Source organism: Guillardia theta (genome assembly GCF_000315625.1).
Source record: "Guillardia theta CCMP2712 unplaced genomic scaffold GUITHscaffold_71, whole genome shotgun sequence".
NCBI classification, from domain to species: domain Eukaryota; class Cryptophyceae; order Pyrenomonadales; family Geminigeraceae; genus Guillardia; species Guillardia theta.
Window position 1 is genome coordinate 245434 of NW_005434603.1, and position 20021 is coordinate 265454.

The window sequence follows — 20021 nt, forward strand, 5'->3', positions numbered from 1 at the left end:
ACAGCTAAGTCCATAGATTTAGTGAATCAACATGTGCTGCCGTCGTCCAGGCGGGACGTACTTGTTGCTTGAATCGCTCACGGCCCGACCAGCTCCTTGCTGTTCCCAGCTGTTCCCTTGAGGGAGCTGAGAATCCCGCTGGGCCCTCATGTCCATGGCCCCTGGTACGCTGCCGTTGTAGCCCCCGAAGCCCCGAGGAACCGGAGGAACCATCCCGTAGCGCCAGTCCGCGACAGGCGGCCGACCCATCCCCATGGTCCTATCTCTCCCGTAGGACATGTCGTCGAGGTAGGCCGGTGCCACGTCAGCGCGAGGAGCGGGAAGGATCGACGTCTCCTCCACGTGATAGTGTGTCTCTCCTCCTGACTGCCCGGTGAGCGCCCGGAGAACCGCCTGCAGATCGACTTCTGCTGACTTGCTGCCCAGCCCGACACCCAGCACGTGGCGGTCGACGCTCCTCTTGGCCGCCTCGCGCACGAGCATGACGGCATTGACGACTTCCCTGTCTGCTGCCAGCCGGATCCAGTTGTCGCAGAGCAGCCCGTCCTCGCATCGCTCGACCTTGCCGCAAAAGATGGCGACGGCGAGAGGGCGGGCGAGGCAGAGGTCGGAAGCGAACAGCTGAGTGGTGCGGATGAGCTCATGGAAGCAGATGAAACCGTCGCACGTGTCGACGTAGTCGAGCTGCACCACCGACTTGGTCTGTGCGGTGACTCTTGTGCCGTCCCTGAGGATCATCTTCTTCTTGTTCGACTTCAAGTAGACCCTCGCGACGTTGGGCAGGAGCCCGGAGCAGATCACGGCTCTGACCAGCTCGCCATGCCGATCCCACGTGCTCGAGTCCATGAGGAAGGGCTGGAGGGGAGGCCTGTAGCCCCTCTGGTTGGCATGATGAGGCGTCATGGCCTGCAGATGAGTCAGGAGGAACGAGATCAAGGAAGGCGAGCAGGAGCTGAGAAGAGGAGGGAGCAGAGAGGGGAGAGGCAAGGCATCACGACCAGCGACAAGAGGCAGGGAAGAGGAGGGATGGTACGAGGACGGGAAGGATCAACAGACCTTACAGACCATGTCCAAGACCTTAGTCTGGAAGCCCTTCATCTGGTTCAGCAGATTGTAGCTCAGCAAGTTCCTGTTGCAGAAGTCGTAGGCCTCGGCGCTGCTCCTGTCGCTCGCGGACTCGAACAAGTTCAAGATCTCCGCCGTCAGCAGCTGATCGCTGCAGCACCTTCCCGCTACTCTCAGCCTCGCCTCCTCCGTCCTGGGGTCGGAGATGAAGGGATCTTTGAATTCCCTCCCACACACGACCGCCAGCATCGGCCTCAGGCAGCGGAACACGGTAGAAAAGAGAAGCATCTTTGCAAGCCTCGGCTCCATGTGCATCTGGCAGAGCTTCTGGCCCAGGGGAAGAAGTTTCTGCTGCTCGTCGGTCGCCCCGAGCCCTCGGAGCGACTTGAGCGCAACTTCGATCTGCGACAGGGGAGGAGGATCCAGAGCCTGGGACAGAACCTGAACATGTTGTCAGCTCCCCTTCCAAGAACCACCTCTCCCTCCAAGAACCACCTCCTCCTCCCGTCTCCTCCTCCTCTCCTCACCTCCTGGCAGTTTCCGATCTGGAGAGCAAGTGTGCTCAGGCAGATCTGGTCGAGAGGAACGACCGTCATGTCCGGGTCCATCTCATCCTGCATCCCCGCGAACTGGCTGCGAGTGAAGAGACGGTAGCATACGCCCTCGCACACGCGCCCAGCTCGACCCTTCCTCTGCTTCACGTTGGCCTTGGAGGCCCAGGTGACTCCGAGCGAGGAGATTTGAGTGTGCGGATCGTAGGTCATCCGCTTGGCCCTGCCGGAGTCGATGACGAAGACGCAGTCGTCGAGGGTGATGGAGGTCTCAGCGATGTTGGTCGACAACACTATCTTCCTCTTGTCGTCGGCGACAGGCCGGAAGACTTCCTGCTGCTCCTGCGGGGAGATGTTGGAGTGCAGCCTGAGGACGACGAAGCGAGGGTTCCTGACGACGAAGGGATGCGACAGGAGCATCTCGTGCGCGGAAAGAATCTCCTCCCAGCCGGGAAGGAAGCAGAGGATCGATCCCCTGCGGGGGTCCTGGTCAATGTGCAGGATGAGTTCGGTGAGCATGTCGTAGTCGATGAAGTTCACGTCCGACATCGAGGCTACCGCAGCAAGCTCGTCCTCATCCAGCCCCTTGTGCCGCAGCTGCCGTACCGCCTCGCTATACTCGAACGTGGACCTTGCTCGTGTCCTGTTCCTCTCTAGCTTCTCCCTCCTCCACGAGTCGCTGCGCATGAGCTTGTTGCCGAAGGAGGAGGAGGAGGAGGCGACTGGGCGGGCGATGATGGTGACGTAGTCTTCAAGGAACTGCTCGGTCACGTCGAAGGTCCTCCCGGGGATGGTGACGATGGGGCAGGAGTCGAAGAACTGGCTGAACTTCTCCGCGTTGATGGTGGCGGACATGAGGACGATGCGGATGGAGGAGTTGTGCTGCAGGATCTTCTTGAGCATGATGAGCAGGAAGTCGCTGTTCACGTCCCTCTCGTGCACCTCGTCCACGAAGATGATCGAGATGTTGGGGATCTCCTGGGCGCCAGTCCGGATGAACTTGGTCAGGCGCCGGATCAGCACGCCGGTCGTGCAGAAGAGCAGGCTGCCGCAGGACCGCGGGAGCACGGACTCCTGTCGGATCTGGTAGCCGACGGTCGTCCCAAGGATTTCCACTCGCTCTGCTGCCACTCGCTCTGCAACTGACATGGCCGAGACTCGACGTGGCTGGGTCACCACACAGTGACAGGTTCCACCCATCCCCATGCTCACATAGTGATCGAACACCGCCTGCGGCACTTGCGTCGTCTTGCCGCAGCCCGTGTCCCCGCTGATGATAGTCACTCTGTTCTGCAGGATGGTGCTGACGCACGTCTCCTTCATCTTGAAACCGGGCAGCTGTTGCCTCCCCTCCAGGATCTTGCAGTACCTGGGGTTCTGCTCCCGCTCCTGCGCCAGCAGCGAGTGCTGCCTGTTCCAGAAGGCGATCTCTGACGGCTCGTAGACCCTTGTGGTCTCAGACTCCTCCTCCCCTGCGCCATGGTGACGGTGCTCGATGCTCGCGTGCGGGACGTCACGCAAATTCTCAGCTGCCTTCATGAGGTTCTCGAACTCAGCTTGAGACGAGAGGAGTGGAACAGCCCCAACGTCTCCTGCATGGATCGACTTGCGCGCTTCCTGCCTCGCCGCCGCCGTCTTCTGCGCTTTGCTCCCTTTCCCAACGATCTTCAACCTGCCCAACTGAGCAAGCTTCACGCACGCGTCGAGCGCGGCATATTTCTCTGCCGTCTTCTTGTTGGAGGCCTTGCCGTAGCCCACCAGATCTCCAATCATGCTCCCTCCCACGTCGGGGATTCTGACGGAGGCGAAGAAGACGGGAGCATGCGCAGAACCTTGGGACTCTACTTGGAACTCAAGGCCACCTGGGGCAGACGCGCATCAGCAACAACGTCCCCTCAGAAGCGAGGTGCACCTGAATGTTTGCCTACCGAGGCCTGGAGGTGACCCTTAGCATCATCAAGGGAGATATCGAGCGTCTCAGCGTTGATGTCGAGGTTGATCCCAACAGTCTGGACCTGCTCAGCCTTGAGAGCAGCCGCTCGCTCGTTCATCTCCCGCGGGCGATGAAACGACTCGCTCCCTGTCATGCTACTCTTGCCTCCCCGCGACCTCACGTTCCGCCCGTGCGGGTCGTTCCTCCACGGCTTCCCGTTTTCTTCAGCCAGCGACTCCCAGCTGTTCACAACGTTGCCACCCCTGCTCGACTCCTGCTCGGACCTCTTGGGACCGGCCCTGTTCTTCTCTCTCCTCATGTTGTTGGGCATCGGCCTGCCGTCGAAGGCGCCCAGGGACTTCATCTCGTGGAACGCCTTCTCAGCTGCTGCTTGCTCCGACGCCTGAACCAGCATGTCATCTCCTCCGCACGCCCCCGCTGCACTTGACTCCCTCCTACCTTCTTGTTGGGCCCCTCGCCCACGTAAGCGCAAGGCTGCCTCGAGACTGGGTTGTACAACTTGATGGTACACTGGAACTGGGGCCGGTTGAGAGGCCCTGGGAGCTGAACGATCTGCCGTGATCAAGGGCGTGAGAAGCTCCTCCTGGCCGAACCCAACTCACGTCAAAGGTCGCCGGGTTGATCTTCATCTTCGAGCAGATGTCTAGCAACGCTCCCTTGTAGTTGCCCGACATGATGTTCTGCGACACGAACTCCTCCCCCCTTTCGCTAGAGTTGCGAGGAGGGTTCCCGAAGCTCCTCCCAGGATCTCTCGGAGAATCCTCTCCCACCTGTCAGGACGTCAGGGTATGCTCTCGGCCAGTACCGCCCACGACTGAGAGCTCTGCAGGAGCTGGTTGACCAATCAAGGAACGAGGGGACGACATTGGGGTTGGGGGAGCGCGGGGGAGGGTCGTGGTGAGAGGAAGTCACGACAACAAGCAGGAAGCAGGACAAGGAGCAACGTCCTCCTTCTTTCTCTAACTCCATGGCCCCCACAAGAAGCTCACAGAACATTTGCCGAAGGATCGGGGGTGAGACAACATGAAAGGTCAGAATGTGCATGCAGGAACCGGCCGGCGAGGGGAGAGGGACACATCTCATCGGCAGGGGCTCGTGAATGCTGAATCACGTGCACACAAGGAAGAGTTTGCGACAAGGAATCTCTGCCATGCAGAGAGCAACTCCACACACACAGCAGGTCCAAGGCGGGAACTAACATGGCAGAGGGCATGACTCACCCGTCCGGAACGCGAGGATAGACCCCCATCTCTTGCTTCGGCATGAGGTATCCAGCCAGGCTCCTCCCACGCGTCTCTGTTCCACCCCCCTCCCCCCTCCCTCCGTCCCTCCCTCGTCCTCCTCCTCGTCCTCCTCCCCCTCTCCCTCCCTCTCCTCCTCCTCCTCCCCCTTCCCGATCGCCCCAACCGCCTCCTCCCTGCTGCATGCTGACTCAGCGCCCACTCGTAGGACCTGCAGCGGGCCAACCCCACGAGGCCGGATCCTCCGGCGTCGTAGCCGACGCCGGGTCAAGTGCCGTGCAGCTCAGTGACTCGGGCCGGGCGCGCAATTGAAGAGCATGGCGGGTGCGGGGAGAGCGACGATGATGGCGATGGGGCGAAGATGGATGGCAACCAGGTTCCGAAGGAAGGAAGACTTCTACACGAAAGAGGTGAGACGCGTGAAGGGGTTGGGACAGGGAGGCAGAGAAAAAGAGAGAAAGGGAGGATGAGGGAAAATTTCAATTGTGAGAGCTTTCTGAGGAAACTTTGACAAGCTCCGACGGCATCTCAACACGATATGTCGCATCTTGTCTTTGTGCTTGCTCACATATCACGAGTGAAGCTCATCATACCGGACAGCGCGTGACTGACGTCCTTAAGGCCAAGGCGATCGGAGCGAGGAGCCGTGCTTTCTTCAAGCTCGAGCAGATCAACGATTCCTACAAGATCATCCGTACCGGTGCTCCCCCTCGACCCTCTGCCTCTGTGCCGTCTGACGAGGGAGATCAGGCATGTTTGTCGTTGACCTCGGAGCAGCGCCAGGAGGATGGTCCGTCGCCGCCTCACAGCTGGTGCGGTGAAATGGCCGGTTTCCCCATATGCTGATGCACGCGGACCAGCTCCGGGCGGATGAGATCGAGAGCAGGCAAAGGCAGGCCCCGTCAAGCGGTAGCAAGTGTCAGCCCGTGTCAAAGTCCCTGACGGCTGATAAGGCCAGGATGTGGGAGGGGAAAGATCGAGAAGCAAGGGGAGGGTGATCAGTTGCGACCTGCTGGACATGGCGGGAGTATGAGGAGATGATGGCGTGCGAGAGGAGGACTGAAGATGTGAAGATTCCAGGGACAACCTTCATCAAGGGAGACTTCACCGATGACCAAGTCAGAGCAAGAGTGAGCACTCAGCGTTTCTTTGATCCCCGCCTGACCTTGTTCTGAACACTAGATCTTGCAAGAGTGCAGCGAAGGGGGCGGTGTTGATGTTGTCCTGAGTGACATGGCGCCGAACTGTTGTGGTAGACTGCGTGCCTGTGCATGGGATGAGGAGCTGAAAGTTGGGGTAGGCGACGCCCAGATCGACCACATGCGCATCATCGAGCTTGCAAGACTTGCCCACGAGTTCTCGTGAGCATTTCAACCCCCTGAAGTACATTTGTGACTCGGGAGGGTCAGGTTGTCCTGTCTCAAGCCCAACGGGAGTTTTCTCGTCAAGATTTTCAACGGAAAGGAGATGCCGGAGTATCTAGCCGAGGTCAGTCACAACTCTTCATGCCCCTGGCTCGGTTGACAGGAAGCGCGTAAAGGTGAAGAATACTTTCCAGAACGTTCAGTTCGTCAAGCCACCAGCCTCTCGTGAGTACCTTGAACTTTCTGATTTCATTGGTACATATGATACAGTCAACTCTATTTACATCGCCTTGTCTTAAGGATTCTCTCTGACGATGATAATCCCTGCAGGACCCGTAAGCTCTGAGATGTACATATTGGCAAGGAAGCTAAAGGCCAACTAAAAACTCACTGAAAAATCTCCGCCGCTGCAAGGATATCAGAACCCGTCGAAGAGGTATTCATGACTGGGATTCAACTGCATTTGTCGTCATCCCCTTCCTCGGAGCATGCGCTCAGTCAGTCTCACCTCCTCTGCACCGAAGTCAGGCCCGAGAGTCTCGTCGTACTCCTCGAACAAGCTGCACAAGACATCAACGGCTGCGCCATGGCGTCAGGCTCATCCCGCACCTCGTGTCGTCCTCCTCGTTGTGAGGAATGCGGATCGGAGCGTCCATGGTCTGGGTGATGAGCGACTTCCAATCGAACCCTGCTCGCTCCGTCAGGTCGCAGCCATCGTCATGCTCTCGTTGCCTGCAAACCAGCGATGAGCTCTGACGTCACCAGCTTCGTTCTTAAGATTTCCAAGTCTGTTTGACACGTCCACCTCCAGGAGTCGGCAGACGATGTTCCTGCAACGAGTCATTTCTCTGACTCCGCCCTTAGACGCGGGTACTTGGCGTGCGGCGAGAAAGACTTGGGGAAAGATACTTTAGCGGACACGATCGACTTGTAAAGTTCCATTCGGTCTTCGTCGTTGAAAGGCGGATATCCCGCAAGCATCTCAAAGATCAGAACACCCAGGGCCCACCAATCCACTGGTCTGCCATGGCCTCTGCTCAGTATGATTTCAGGCGCTAGATACTCGGGGGTTCCACACAGCGTCCACGTCCTGACCGCGAAATGTCATTCAAAGGTCGTCAAGCTCCCGATCGGGAGGGCGCGGTTTACTTGTTGCCCGGCTCCAGCACTTTGGAGAACCCGAAGTCGCAGATCTTGACATACCCGCGGGAGTCGAGGAGGAGGTTCTCGGGCTTGAGGTCGCGGTAGACGATCTGTCTGGAGTGAAGGTACTCCAGGGCTAGCAGGACAGAAGCAGCGTAGAACCTGCAAGTCTCGTCAAATACACGTGTGTAGATGATTTCATGTCCCCTGCCTTGCGGCGCTGTCATTGAGCATGGTTGCATTGCGCAGATGGGTGAAAAATTCTCCTCCTCGAGAGTATTCCAACACCATGTAGATGTACTTGTCGTCTTTGAATGAAGAGTACATGTTGACAACGAAAGGAAACGAAATTCGCCGGAGAATCGTTTTCTCCGACAGCACGTGATTCAGCTGTTTCTTCTTCAGCACAAGCGACTTAGACAACATCTTGAGTGCATAGACACGTCCCGAAGGTGTGTGCCTGACGAACCTCACTCTTCCAAAACTCCCCACACCTACCGCACAGAGATCACGGATCGCTGACAAGATCAAGTTTCATGAAGAAGTCTTACCCAACGTGCACTTGACCTCGAAGTCTTCCAGCGTTGAACCATGAAGCTCGTCGCGCTTTGCCTCTTCATCGATGATGTACTGCTTGCAGATTCAACGTGGAAAACGTCCCTTTGGGTTTCAAACTGCTCACCTGGGAGCTGAGCTTGAGCCCAATGGGCTCGTTCATGGAAGCCATACCAGAATTACGATTTTTGTTCAATATCAACGACATGCTTGATTTTTCTGTGGTTTCTAGAAAGAAAAGTCAGCAATCCAGATGATACTTAGTCGAGTCTGATGCCGTTTGAGCTAGCACTAGTGATGGTGAGAAGAACGAAACAAGATCATCATAGCAGCGAGGAAAGAAATCTGATCGATGACAAGTGAAGGAAGGGCAGCAAGGGAGAGGTACAGACAGGAGGGCATCACTGAAAGAGAGAAGTAGGCAGGGTGAAGCAAGAAGCTCGCACAGGTAGGAGCCGATCGAGCGACGTCGCTACCGGTAATTGAGATCTCCGCAAGGAGATTCCACACCACAGAAATCCTTTATAAATGATACATGTACTAAAACACCTTTAAACCCTCTCTTTCTGAAATTACATCCATATAAAAATCCAAAACAGATCTTTTCGAGAAGAAGGGTGTCTTGTGATCTGGCTGACGTGTACGAGCATGACAAGCCGGAGGCCGCAATTTGACCGTCGCAGGCTACTGACATCGTGTCCGACGGTTACGTTGACGGTTACTCTGAGCCTCTTCCCTTCTCAAGTCTGTTGCCCCCTGTGTTGCCCCGGTGGCACTGACTACTGGTCTCTGAGGCTAGCTTGCCTTGCTGGTGTTAACTCACTGAGAGTCTAGCGACTATCATCCCTCATCGGATGATCATAGTCAACCGTTGAACCGTCGCAGTGGTTGGTGAGGCTTGAACCGCACAGTGATTTAGTTGTGACTCCCGGCTACCGCACGGTCCTCGCTGGCAGCTTCAAGCTCAGGCTGCCCGGCCACAGTCGTAGGAGTAAACTTCGAGCCGCGGCGGTAGCGGTGGCGAAACTACACGGCACGGTCAATCATCAGGGCCCGGCCTGGGCCCGGCCCTTTTAGGCGGTCCTGAAAGCAATATTCGATACTCCCGGGCCGCACGGGCTAGTGCACGGTACGCCGCCGGTACTTCGGAGCGCCCGGCCGCCGGGCTTCACGGCGGCCACCGTCGCACTGTCAGTTGACCGAGTCTACTATGGTGCCGCTCAGCCTCACCGGGCACTCCTACGGAAAGTACCGTCGGCGGACTCCCGGGTTCGGGATCAAAGTTCGGAACCGTCTTGCCAGGCGAAAGGCGGAGGCAGCAGTTTTGATGATTCCGTGGCCCATCTCAGCTCGAAGAGCTTTCAAGTTTATTTCCAACACAACAATCAAAAACAATCAAGAATCATTCACTGTATGTACATGCGATCGAACGCGTTAAGGTACCTAGTTCCATCCAACTCTCGTCTCTCCATCCATAGGGATGACGTCTACCCTCTCGTCCCTGGGTGTGACTTTGACTGAGATCACCTCGTCGTTCTTGGGCGACCCATCGCCATCGTACACCTCGGAAAGAACTTTAGAGATGATCTCGTTGTGCAGCCTTCCTTTCTCCCTCCTGAGGTCTCCCACCACGATGGGGTACGACCCGAGTCCAGCTGACTTGGCGCCGAAGACGGAGGTGGAGAAGATAAGGGAGATGACGTTGATGATGGAGGTTGTCGACAGCGTCATGTTGATCTTGATGGAGATCACCATAGTCGGAAGAGCCTCGAAGAGGATGAGGAAGAGATCGCCGCGCAGTCTCTCCCGAGCCCTCTGGAGGTTCTCGATGATGTCGATGTGGGAGATGCCGCCGGCCTCCTGCGAGTTCGTCCTGATGAGGGAGAAAGCCTGGGACAGCCTCTTGGAGACTTCCTGCCTCGTCTCGTCGGTCTCGTTGTTCGGAGAGGACGGAACGACCTTGGACCAACTGGTCAGCGAAGGCTTCCTCTGGTCGAAGGAGGCGTTGGCGACGGCCTCAGCATGCTTCCTGACGAACACGTCGTTCTTGGTCGCGTCCTTCTGGATGATGATGTGACGGAAGTGGTTGAAGGTGAGGCGGAGGTTGTGGAAGGTCGAGATCCATCCGAGGATGATGAACAGGATGCACATGGGGAACAGGTCGACAAGCTCCTCCTTCTTGGCCACGAGGAGGAAGACAGACATGGTGAAGGTAGTGACGTCAGAAACGTTGATGATCATGTCTGTCAGCAGGCAGATCTCCTCCGAGAAGATAGTTGCCACCAGCTTGTCAAAGTCCAGCTTCCCGCTCTTGAACGCCCACATCAAAGAGGACAGGAACAGGAGGATGATGGAGGCGAAGGCAGCAGCAGTGATGAAGGCCGTGATACTGGCGCTGGGTTTGGGGGGGTCCAGGATACTCTTGCCATTGCACTTGAAGCTGTTGAGGATATCCGTGGCCTTGAGGTCAGGGTCGAATCCGAGGGGAGCCAGGTTTGCCTTGATGAGAGGGAGCGAGTAGTTGACGTTGGTGAACTTCCCAACAGCCTTGGGATGCCCGTACATCCACCCGATGAACATGGTCATGGCGACTGCAGGGTCGTTGATCCCGCAGTCCTCGTTCTTCTTGTCCGTCAGGGAAAAGGCTTTGGGAGCGATTACGTTGTATCCTTCCGACAGCGGGTAGCAGCCGTTGTCCACTGAGCCCTTGGGAAGCTCGTATGCCCCGTAAGAGTTCATGGTGTCAGCCTTGGCGCATCGGAGGACGGCGTCCACGGAGTACGAGATTTTCTTGCCGGTAGACGACTGAAAGTCAGCAACTTGCACGGTAGAGGGAATGTCGTTGAGGGGACCGAAGCCGACCGCGAACCGCTTCTCTCCGAGCACGCCCATGAAGGGGGAGTTGGACAGGGAGGTCTGGCACTGCCAGGAGTTCTCAGTGAAGCTCGAGTCGAAGGTAGAGAGGATCTCGGTCATGATGGCTCGGTCCTCCGATCCCACCTCGGGACAGATCATGTACATCTCCTGGTTCACGAGATTTGGGTTCAACGTTGGGTTCAGGGCCTTGAGAGCACCGAAGGTCGGCTTCTGTGTCTTGAGCAGCTGCGCCAGCGTCTTGCCGTCCACCACCAGCTTGTCAGTCGTCGTGTCGCACTTGGCCACCTTGGTGGCATCTCCACAGAGGTTGTAGATCAGCCCGTAGCCGATCCCAGCTGAAGTTCAGCAGCCGTCAGAACTTTTGTATGACGTCACTGTCGGATGCTCACCTAGGGGGATGACAAGTTGAGACGAAGTGCTCGCCCATGCCGGCTTTGACCCGCTGCGAACTACAGCGAAGCCTCCTCGCTGTGGGAGCATGTTGTTGTAGGCGTCGTTGGACTGCGACTCCTCGTACATCTTCAACCACCATGTCAGCTGCAACGATCTAGGGCAGCAAGCAAACTTACATTGAACGTGACAGAAGGGTCAACTCCGATGTAAGTGTTGCCAAGGATCCCAAGAGTGGTGAAGACGACTGGGATGGTGTGCCCATCGATGACTTTGACGTTGCTGTTGTCAAACGCCACCACCCCGTCGCACTTGATGTCGGCCTTGAGGCGAGTCAGGACAGTGTTCTGAACGATCTCGGGCAGAGGAGCAAAGCCGTGGGAGCGAGCCAAGTTCCTCGCTACCTCTGACGTATGAAACCAGATCCAAAAGTTCACTGTGGCCTTGCGGTGCAGGCAAGTAGCGCCAGTCCTCAGCGTGTTCTTTCTCATCACCAGGTAAGTGTATCCCACCATCGGCCATGCGAGCGAGCCCTGGGCGTTCATGACGTTGGCAGTCAGCCTCTCTGGAGGGTCCTGGTTGTTGCCGAAATCTGCCAGCCGAGCACAAGTCAGCCCGAGCACAACAAGAGCAAGCAGTCCTCACCTAGACCCATCTCTGCGACTGCAAACTCGACGGCTGCAGCCGAGGCTCGAATCGGGGTGCTGGACCCAGGCTTGATGATCATGGCGGACTTGAGCTTCAGCTTGAGCGCAACTCCCAGCACCGAGTAACCAATGGAGTAATCTGTTGCCAGGACGCCGGACGCAACGCCATTGTTCTCGTCGCGATACTCATAGCGGGCTGTTGAGTTCCAGACAGGCTTCGAGGAGGTTCCAATCTGCTTGGAAAAGAAGGTCGACGCTCCAGCGAGAGATTTCTTCCAGATCTCCGTCGTGCCCGAGTCTTCGTTACGGACAAAGACGGTGATCGCAGCTTGAAGCTTCTTCAAGACTTCTGCACCAACTTGATTTCCTCCCGCCACATTGTCGTTGTAGATGGCCGAGTCGTTCCAATACCTGAACACAAGAAACAGTGTGAGCAACGAGATCATCGGGGACGCTTCATTCCATTACTTGATTTGGCCCGAAAAGATCATGGCGACAGTTGCTGGAGTCAAGATCAGGTCCAGGCTTCGTGCTTCGAGCTCTGGAATGTTGTAGATAGGGACGACAGCTCCCGCTACCGAAGGATACATCTGCAGGTCTGGGTACTGAGCGTACTGATCAGGCTTCAACAGGGAATCGGAGCCGGCGAAGTCGATGTTGAAGGGAGGTCCGAACCCGTCGTCTTTCATCTTGTCTCCGAGCATGATCCTGTTCTTGCCTCCGCCTGACCCAGTGGGCAAGTACGACATGGACACAGTAGGGTCAACAAATTGATATGCGAACATGGCATCCATGTACAGCTCTTCGGGAAAAGTTGCACCGGCAGCATAAATATGCGTTACCTGGGAGGTGTTCACCGCAACTTCTGCGCATGTACAAACTTGAAAGGAATGAAGAAGAATAATTAAGAGGACAGGGAAGGAGCTCGTTCGAACGCCAGGCATTATACGCTTGAGCTCTTTCAATGTATTGTAGTCACGTCGATATCTTGCTGTTCGAAGCAGCTCAAGGTTCGTTCAACAGCTTTAGCTCGAAGAATTCGATCAGAGTAGGAGAGCTGGCCAAGGAAAGGGAGGCGTGATGGAGACGCGTAACAGGCAAGACGTGAAGGTTAAGAGGAACAAGATCGGGGAAGCATAACAGTTGAGGAGTAGAAACTGCTGATGGTGGAGGGGAAGGAGGGAGGGTTGGGAGCGGGGAAAGTGCTCAGGATCCGTAAGAAGCGTGAGGCTTTAGCAGGGGGTGGGTGTTCCTCTGGATGGGGTAGGGGGATGAAACTAGCATCAAGTACCCACAGAACTGTTATAAAATGAAGGGGTGGTGTAGGACTTTGTTGGAATCAACGGGGTGCAGTATTTTATTGCTGAGTCTTGAGGAGGGGGTCATAGGCTTTCATGGGGACCAATAGGGGTAGGGTAGCAAGCGACAGGGGTGAGGGTGGTCATTTGTAAGAGGAGTGTGGTCAGACTGCGATGTGCGAACACCCAACATCACCCCACCCCCAAAATGACTCCTGAAAGTATAAGAAGTCGAGCATATTGGTAGGGTGGGGTACGGATTGAGGAGTAAGTGGGTCAAAGGGAGTACATGGGTGGGTGCGCTTGAAAATAGGGGGTGGGGTGGGGGGTGGGAGGTTCAACGGATGTGTTTTTGCTGTTTTCTTTCTTTTTTGCTGAAACGACGTAGAAAACTAGGTAGATTTGCGAAAAGATGTGATTTCACGTCTAGATTGAAGTCGGAGCTCCCCTTGGAATAACTTCTCGCTCCTCTGGTACTGGGTAGAACAGGTTCTGGTACAAATTACACAGTACAAATAATAATCACTGCTGGTCTCCAGGGGAGATTGTATTGATAAGTACATTTCTATTATTGGTTGTACATGTAGTATACCGTCTCTGTAGAGTAGTCGCTTCGAATCGTACACCTCAAAATACTTTTAAACTCAAGATAAAACTTGATCTTCTTAAATGTTATCTTCTTAGTGATCTCAGAGGGGTTGACCTCCCCCTTCTCCCATGTCCAAGTACCCCTACATCCCTCCGACCACCTACCCTGCTGTTCATCTCATGAATTGTACCCCCACCCATCTATCCAATTCCGAAATGGGTATACCACCCCTCATTTTGGAAGTGTTCTCATAACAACCCACCACCCCAGGGTACCCTAACGACTCCTCGAACATGGCCCCCCTATCTACTTCTACGGCCGCGAGGACAACCCAGAAGACGTATCCTACGTTCCCGTCCCCGCAGGTACATGTGGGGACCCACCCCCTTGGAGCAGTGCCTGTCATGACCTAGAATATAATAATGATAGACCTTTCAATCACTCATTGCAACATCCAACCAACAATGATGTGATATCACCATTTGGGCGGCATGGACGGACGCTGACAACATTACGTTCCTCACGACTTGCAATGCTACAGCCAGTTTGGGCTCTTACATGGTGATGTTCAACACACCACAATCACGAATTAATGCAAGGCTGTAATTGACATTGAGATGGCAAACCAGTGAGATGGGTGCGTAGAAACATTCAGAAGCTTTTCGACAATATCTTGCAATGATATACAGTGATCATGATGACAGCAGATCAAGCAGAAAGTTGTTTTCATGACTCATATCAATTTACTCCATGTTTTTCCATACCTCGGTTGCTGCATGGAACACTGCTGGTTGAATCTCGGTTCCCAGGATCTATGTACGTTTGTGTTGAATTGAGGAAGAGCCGTTTCGCAAGCGGCTGCTATGGCGGATACCTTCAGCATCGACGAGGAACTGGCGAGCATCATGATCGACCGTCGGAGAGGAATTGTAAATATATCGATCGATCATCACTTTGTGATTCACTTTTCTAAATGAAAATCTGCCTTCTCATAGAATACTGACAGAGTAGAGTTGTACTTTCTCAGGCAAAGAACACTTGTGAATCATCCTACTTGTCTCACCACACACTGCAATGTAAACACAGCAATTCGTGTAACATGTATTGGTCATCCAGCGCATCAAGAACAGCCCGAAGCATGAAGCCTCACAGCTGGCTCATGTAGTCTAGAGCAGGGCACTTGTGCTGCAATCTTTCAACCCACAGGGTATTTAAAGAGGTGGAAGCAAAGCTCAATTGACGTACCATGATCATAATTTCGTTTCTTCTACTACTCTGAGATTGGCCTTTCCGACCGAGCGCAACCTCCAACTTCTTGAGGACCCAAAAAAATAAACCATCACCAAATCTTTTTTAACCACCCCACCCTTGGCATCACCCAATCATTTTCAACCCCACCCTTTGCGAGCATAATTAAAACCTCGTACGTCTCCTTGCGGCAGATCGGACGTAGGGCTTGCCCGGGGGGGCGTCCGATCCGGCAATTAACGGCCCGGTTGAACAAGATGCGTTTCATGTACCGTACGGTACTCGGAAGCGGCTTCTTAGCTTCTTCTCAGTGCTGACTTTCACAAAGTCAGCACTGCATGGGACCGTCGGACCAAGGATGTGTAACTTCAAGGCAGCCTCAGGCTCGCCGAGTGACCCGGTGGCCCACTGCGGCCCGGCCAGGCTGCGGCCCGCGGGGCCCGGGTCCGCCGCCAACTCACTGGCAGTGACTGTCACGGCCGCACACGCGGCACGCCGCAGGCGTACCTCACGGTACCGTGAGGTACCGTGGTGACGACCGTACGGTGAGCCTCAGAGGGCCAACGTCCGGAGTCCGTGACGCCGGGTGCCCGGCCCCGGCCCGGCCCGGGTTCTTTCAAAGTAACGCCCTCCCGCCGGAGTTTGAGAGCCAACTTCAAACGGTCACAGAGTCACGCCGGTCGCGGCATCTCGGATGATCTGCTGTTGAGTGGCACCATCTGCCACCGCCGTACAGTTCGCCCGGCGCCCAACATTCAGGCATGGAGCGCCGGTGCCTCAATGACTTTACCAGTTGCTCAAGCACATTTGTCGAGCTGCACTGCACTTTGTGCGACCCACTGGTCCGGTGGCCGGGAGGTACTGTTGAGCGGCTGATCCACAATGGACGGTATCAATGGACGTTTACAACAAGGCACTGAGTGAAGCTCTGGGGTGTTGAACAGGAATGTGAGTAATGCGCATGCCTCATGGGTTCTGCATTCTTGTGACACTTCCCCTGTAGTGAACACCAATCTTCGTTCAGGGCATTTATCAGGAATCAATCATGCCTGACCAACTGGCTGACCGTCGCCACCGCGGAGTCAATCATTACACAGGACCGATCGACCTCAAAGGATGTTTCGCATGCGATAATGACCTGCGGATGGAATGAAAGCTGTCATGCAATACATCGAAGACATCAGTAGCAAAGGCTTATAAAAAATGATAGCCGTTTTGCCCTGCAAAGAGTCATGTCCTGTGTGCAATTGCCAAACTTTCGGGACGCAGCACCTTTTGCTCATGACTGCATACAAAAAGATTGATTGACGGTATCATGGTGGTCAGAATGATCAACCATCCTTCGAGAAAATTCAACCAATGAGGGTCGTTGATCATGTACGTTGCGAGGGCATGTTGAAATGTTCTAATCATTACATTTTACTTGCTTTTAGTCGATGTCTTGGAGTGAGCTCCATGCGATATCAGGCTCTTGAAAAAGTTCGGGGCGTCCGAAGGAAGATAAGTGTAGCCCTGCAAAAGAGCGAGAGGAGAGAATCAGTTACGATAGTAGGAAAAGAACATCAGGACAAACCTCGTTCTCCTTGAATCCTTCTGTGAGACTCTTGTAAAACTTAGGGTAGTGCAGCTTGAAAGTGGGCTCATACCCTTCAAACGGTCGAAACACGGGTTTTGGCTTTGGAGTTGTCTCTTCCACGTAGTCTTGAAGCTTTCCTATGGTGTCTTGCATGGTCGGCGACAGAAGTGCCACCATCAAACGTGTGTCGGCAAACATTATCCCCCAATTCAGGTTATATCATAACCCTTTCAGATCTCTCTCACCTCCTTGCCTCCTCTTCACTAAGCTGTTCCTGTTCACTCAAGTGGATGGGAAAACAGATCGATCAGGCCTTCTTCATCGCGCTGACCACCATCCCTCCACTGCCATTGCAGCTATTCCCGGCGGACCCACCCACCCTCTGTCTGTTCTACAAAATAGTGGAAATCTGGTGAAGACTCGGGGGTGGGGTAGGGGTCTGTACCGGGAACGGTTCGCCCGGCCCGGCTGGGCCGGGCCGCACCCCGGCGGTGAAAAAAAAGGTTTCAACGGCAGTCAATCAATGGAAGCGGCTGGCCTTGTGCGATGCTGTGGCGCGGCCAACTTGCAAGCATGGCGACGAGCATGCAGTGCTGCTCAGTCACGGCAGTAAGTCACAAGTCAACGCCGTGACGGCTGCCATACTGTAATAAAGTGGTACCGGGTCAGCCATGATCCATCGCCACTGTGATGATCGGATGACTGACTCCGAAGCTCAGTGAGCCGATTCAAAAGCCATGATGCGGCTGTGCCTTCTAGGCTAGTTCGGATGATTTGCTAACTTAAAGTTCGCCGTGTCCACGGTCGCCAACTTGAAGTTGGACTTGAAGTTTCGGTTGTGCTGAGTTTACTGTGAGCCTTCAAGCATGTCATATAGAGACGACCACCTGTGCGAGTTTCGTGGAAGGTGCGTGAGAAACTTGGCTGCTCTCTCATGCGCGTTGTTTCGTGCGCTGACTTCATGAGTCAGATTGATACTTTTGTCCGAACACCACAAGAACCACAAACATCACCGAGCACATGCAGAGAGATCCGTCGAAGAGCACAAGGCGTCCAAGACCGTCACGAGCGAGTTCAAGGTGGATGCTGTCTCTCAGATGGATAGACCGTATCTCCCTTACATCCCTCAAATGACGCCTTTCGTCCGATCGCCCAGCTGTGAGATCGGCAGCGCCTGGAGCAAATATCGAAACCTACTGCTCGATGTGGGGAGCGACCCCGAAGAAAGTCGACAGACGCAGAGGATGAACGTGCTGTTCAACAAGATCAACGATCCCTCCAAGGCAGGCATCACGCCAGCCTCCCTTGTCCAAGGATTGAACAGCCTCGGCCTTACACATGTCGACCTCACAGAGGCCGACAGTCTCCTTCGAGAGCTGCTGAAGTCGCCGGAAAGCAGATCCGTTTCAAGAGAGGCTTTCTACGACTTCATGTCAGGGCTCTTGTGCGGGGAAGAGCTACATTGGGATGCAATTCCGCACATTGAAGGTGAGGTCAAGTACTTAGACTCTAATGGCCCGTCTCACATGAGAAAGGTGATGGCCTCAAAATCCTGCAAAGGAATATCTCTGCAAAGAAGGAAGCCGCTCGATTGATGCAGGAGAATATCAAGATCAAGATCAAGACAAACAAAGTGAGGGAAGCTGAAGGGATGGGGGGGGGGGCGAGAATGGAGGAGAATTAGGATGTGCAGGCGGCAGGAGGAGGGTCTAGATGTGCAGAGAGTGGATTGATCAAGTTTTCAGGAAGAGCTTTCAAGTCTCACCAAGGACATGAAATCCTTGCAGAAGAAGCATGGGGCTGCCAGCACGAGGGAGATGGAAAAGATCGAGAAAGTAAGTCTGGATTTCCCTTGCACGGTGATCTATCAAATAGAATTGATTGGTGATGAACAGAGGATCAAACGAAGGATGAAAGAGATGCAGATAAAAGAAAGTCAGCTGGTGATCTTGTTGGAGGAGGAAAAGACGGTTCAAGGCAGAAGCACGTCCCTGCTCCAAGAAGCCAACATTCTACAGAATCTGGTACCTGGTCATGGAATTGAATTGTTCCGTACTGTAACAAATCAACTTTCGCAGGCTGACAGAGTGATGCAGTACAAGAGTCTGGGAGCACACGTTGCAATGTAATCTGCCAACTTCAACACTGAAGACGGAGGCAGTTACACCTGGATCACTAACCTTCTGTTTTTTTGCTTCTAGGCTGACTTCGATTGAATCTGTCCCCCTTGCACATGGCAAGCATTCATCGACTCAGGATGAAGAGGTCGTTGGATTCATCATAGAGAGCAAAGTTGTTCCGCTTTCCAGCGCACAAGCCAGAGGTCATGACGACGTCTTGAAATAGGTCGCGACGGGTTCATGGACGTATGTCTCCTTTGAAGTGGAGCCTGACTGGAGGTGCTTTGAGGTCTTTCTTCTTGTACAATCTCAGCCTGCTGGCTGATTGCTGCTGCAGGTGGTTATCACTGCGTTGCACGGGACCGCTTACCTCTCGTTTGCTAATCCTCCTCTCATCTATCGAGCGGCGTCGGGCAGCCTCTTCAAGTCACCGCATGTGCTCTACTCGCCACGTTTGACCCGCACACAGACATCGAGGTCTTGGCGAGGGAGCTGATGCTGGCGGTCGAAGTGGATGGCAACGAGGGCCCGGCTTCCTAGTGAAGAGAAGCCTCGCCAAGACCGGCTACTACGGCATGGAGCACACAGTCAGGATACATCTCTCGCCTACAATCCTCCTCAGGTAACTGCCTCGTCCGAGAGATGTTGACCTCACCCTTGTCCAGCTGCTACCCGGGAGGCTTCGGGAGGGCCTGGCAAGGATCTTGGCATCTCGGGGTGAGGGAGAGAGTGCGACACTCGTGCTCGAGCAGCATGTCATTGAGCTGGAGCAGGTGCACGGGCCTAGCAGCTTCAAGATCTCGGTGATCTACTTCAAGAGTGGCAGCGAAGGGTCTTGATGCTGAAGAAACTATCCGATTCTTCCTGGTTGCTCCTTGCTGCACTCTTTTTGCATTTTCGATGCGAGTCCTGCCATGTCCACTAGCTGATGTTGCTACAGTCGTTCAGCTCCAAGAACGGAGCAGGGGCTCTGAGCTGAGCGCCTGAACGCCCTTGGCGGTTGAGAATCGCTGAGCCGCGCGCTTGAGTAGTGGGGGAGGGAGTTGAAGTAGCCCGAGGCGATAACCAGGACGCAAGAGGGGTGAAAGTCACCAGAGCAAGGGGGTTTGATTTAAGAAGGTGAGGGGGGTGGGTGGTTGTCAATACCGGTGGGTTGCTGTGGAGTTTGTGGAGTAATACAAGGTGGGTTGTCCATCAATAATGAATGGGGGTGGGATAGCATCGGAGACTAAGCAGGTAACCCCCTACCCCAACCGTTACTACCGTCATCAATGATCACCCCCCAAAGTGACTATTCTGACCCCACCCTTTCTATCCAATTTGTTGACCTTCACACCCAAGTACCCCAACTGTTCGATGACTATTTACCTCAACACCCCGACCCCCCTTACCTGTGTCCCCAC

At 54.7% G+C, this 20021-nt stretch overlaps 6 protein-coding genes across 6 annotated transcripts; 2 read left to right on the forward strand and 4 right to left on the reverse strand.

Moving 5' to 3' along the window:
• Nucleotides 1-765: 765 nt before the first annotated feature.
• On the reverse strand, nucleotides 766-2963 carry GUITHDRAFT_40761 (hypothetical protein; the record flags this gene model as incomplete). The annotated part of the gene is made up of 3 exons (XM_005826895.1): nucleotides 766-879; nucleotides 1057-1506; nucleotides 1593-2963. Coding segments are annotated over 3 exons (1935 nt in total), but the record flags the coding sequence as incomplete, so codon positions are not given.
• A 2165-nt stretch (nucleotides 2964-5128) lies between these two features.
• Nucleotides 5129-6558, forward strand: GUITHDRAFT_113965 (hypothetical protein; the record flags this gene model as incomplete). Its single annotated transcript, XM_005826896.1, has 11 exons — nucleotides 5129-5221; nucleotides 5433-5511; nucleotides 5562-5623; nucleotides 5672-5720; nucleotides 5770-5838; nucleotides 5892-5941; nucleotides 5994-6057; nucleotides 6112-6172; nucleotides 6221-6299; nucleotides 6352-6400; nucleotides 6506-6558. The coding sequence occupies 11 exons, from the start codon at nucleotides 5129-5131 to the stop codon at nucleotides 6556-6558; spliced, it is 708 nt and encodes a 235-aa protein (XP_005826953.1).
• Nucleotides 6559-6593: 35 nt separating this feature from the next.
• On the reverse strand, nucleotides 6594-8103 carry GUITHDRAFT_164805 (hypothetical protein; the record flags this gene model as incomplete). The annotated part of the gene is made up of 9 exons (XM_005826897.1): nucleotides 8001-8103; nucleotides 7870-7948; nucleotides 7530-7812; nucleotides 7325-7480; nucleotides 7050-7265; nucleotides 6938-7005; nucleotides 6785-6863; nucleotides 6684-6735; nucleotides 6594-6632 (listed from the first exon to the last, which is right to left on the reverse strand). The coding sequence occupies exons 1-9, from the start codon at nucleotides 8079-8081 to the stop codon at nucleotides 6594-6596; spliced, it is 1053 nt and encodes a 350-aa protein (XP_005826954.1). The 5' UTR covers nucleotides 8082-8103.
• A 3788-nt stretch (nucleotides 8104-11891) lies between these two features.
• Nucleotides 11892-12614, reverse strand: GUITHDRAFT_54195 (hypothetical protein; the record flags this gene model as incomplete). Its single annotated transcript, XM_005826898.1, has 2 exons — nucleotides 11892-12198; nucleotides 12256-12614. Coding segments are annotated over 2 exons (666 nt in total), but the record flags the coding sequence as incomplete, so codon positions are not given.
• A 3727-nt stretch (nucleotides 12615-16341) lies between these two features.
• Nucleotides 16342-16696, reverse strand: GUITHDRAFT_113968 (hypothetical protein; the record flags this gene model as incomplete). The annotated part of the gene is made up of 2 exons (XM_005826899.1): nucleotides 16342-16434; nucleotides 16496-16696. The coding sequence occupies 2 exons, from the start codon at nucleotides 16694-16696 to the stop codon at nucleotides 16342-16344; spliced, it is 294 nt and encodes a 97-aa protein (XP_005826956.1).
• A 668-nt stretch (nucleotides 16697-17364) lies between these two features.
• On the forward strand, nucleotides 17365-19597 carry GUITHDRAFT_113969 (hypothetical protein; the record flags this gene model as incomplete). Its single annotated transcript, XM_005826900.1, has 13 exons — nucleotides 17365-17405; nucleotides 17469-17986; nucleotides 18034-18131; nucleotides 18244-18333; nucleotides 18394-18522; nucleotides 18577-18623; nucleotides 18700-18790; nucleotides 18845-18907; nucleotides 18956-19095; nucleotides 19130-19240; nucleotides 19284-19335; nucleotides 19392-19450; nucleotides 19567-19597. 13 exons carry the CDS (start codon nucleotides 17365-17367, stop codon nucleotides 19595-19597), a joined length of 1470 nt encoding a protein of 489 aa, XP_005826957.1.
• Between the last annotated feature and the right edge of the window lie 424 nt (nucleotides 19598-20021).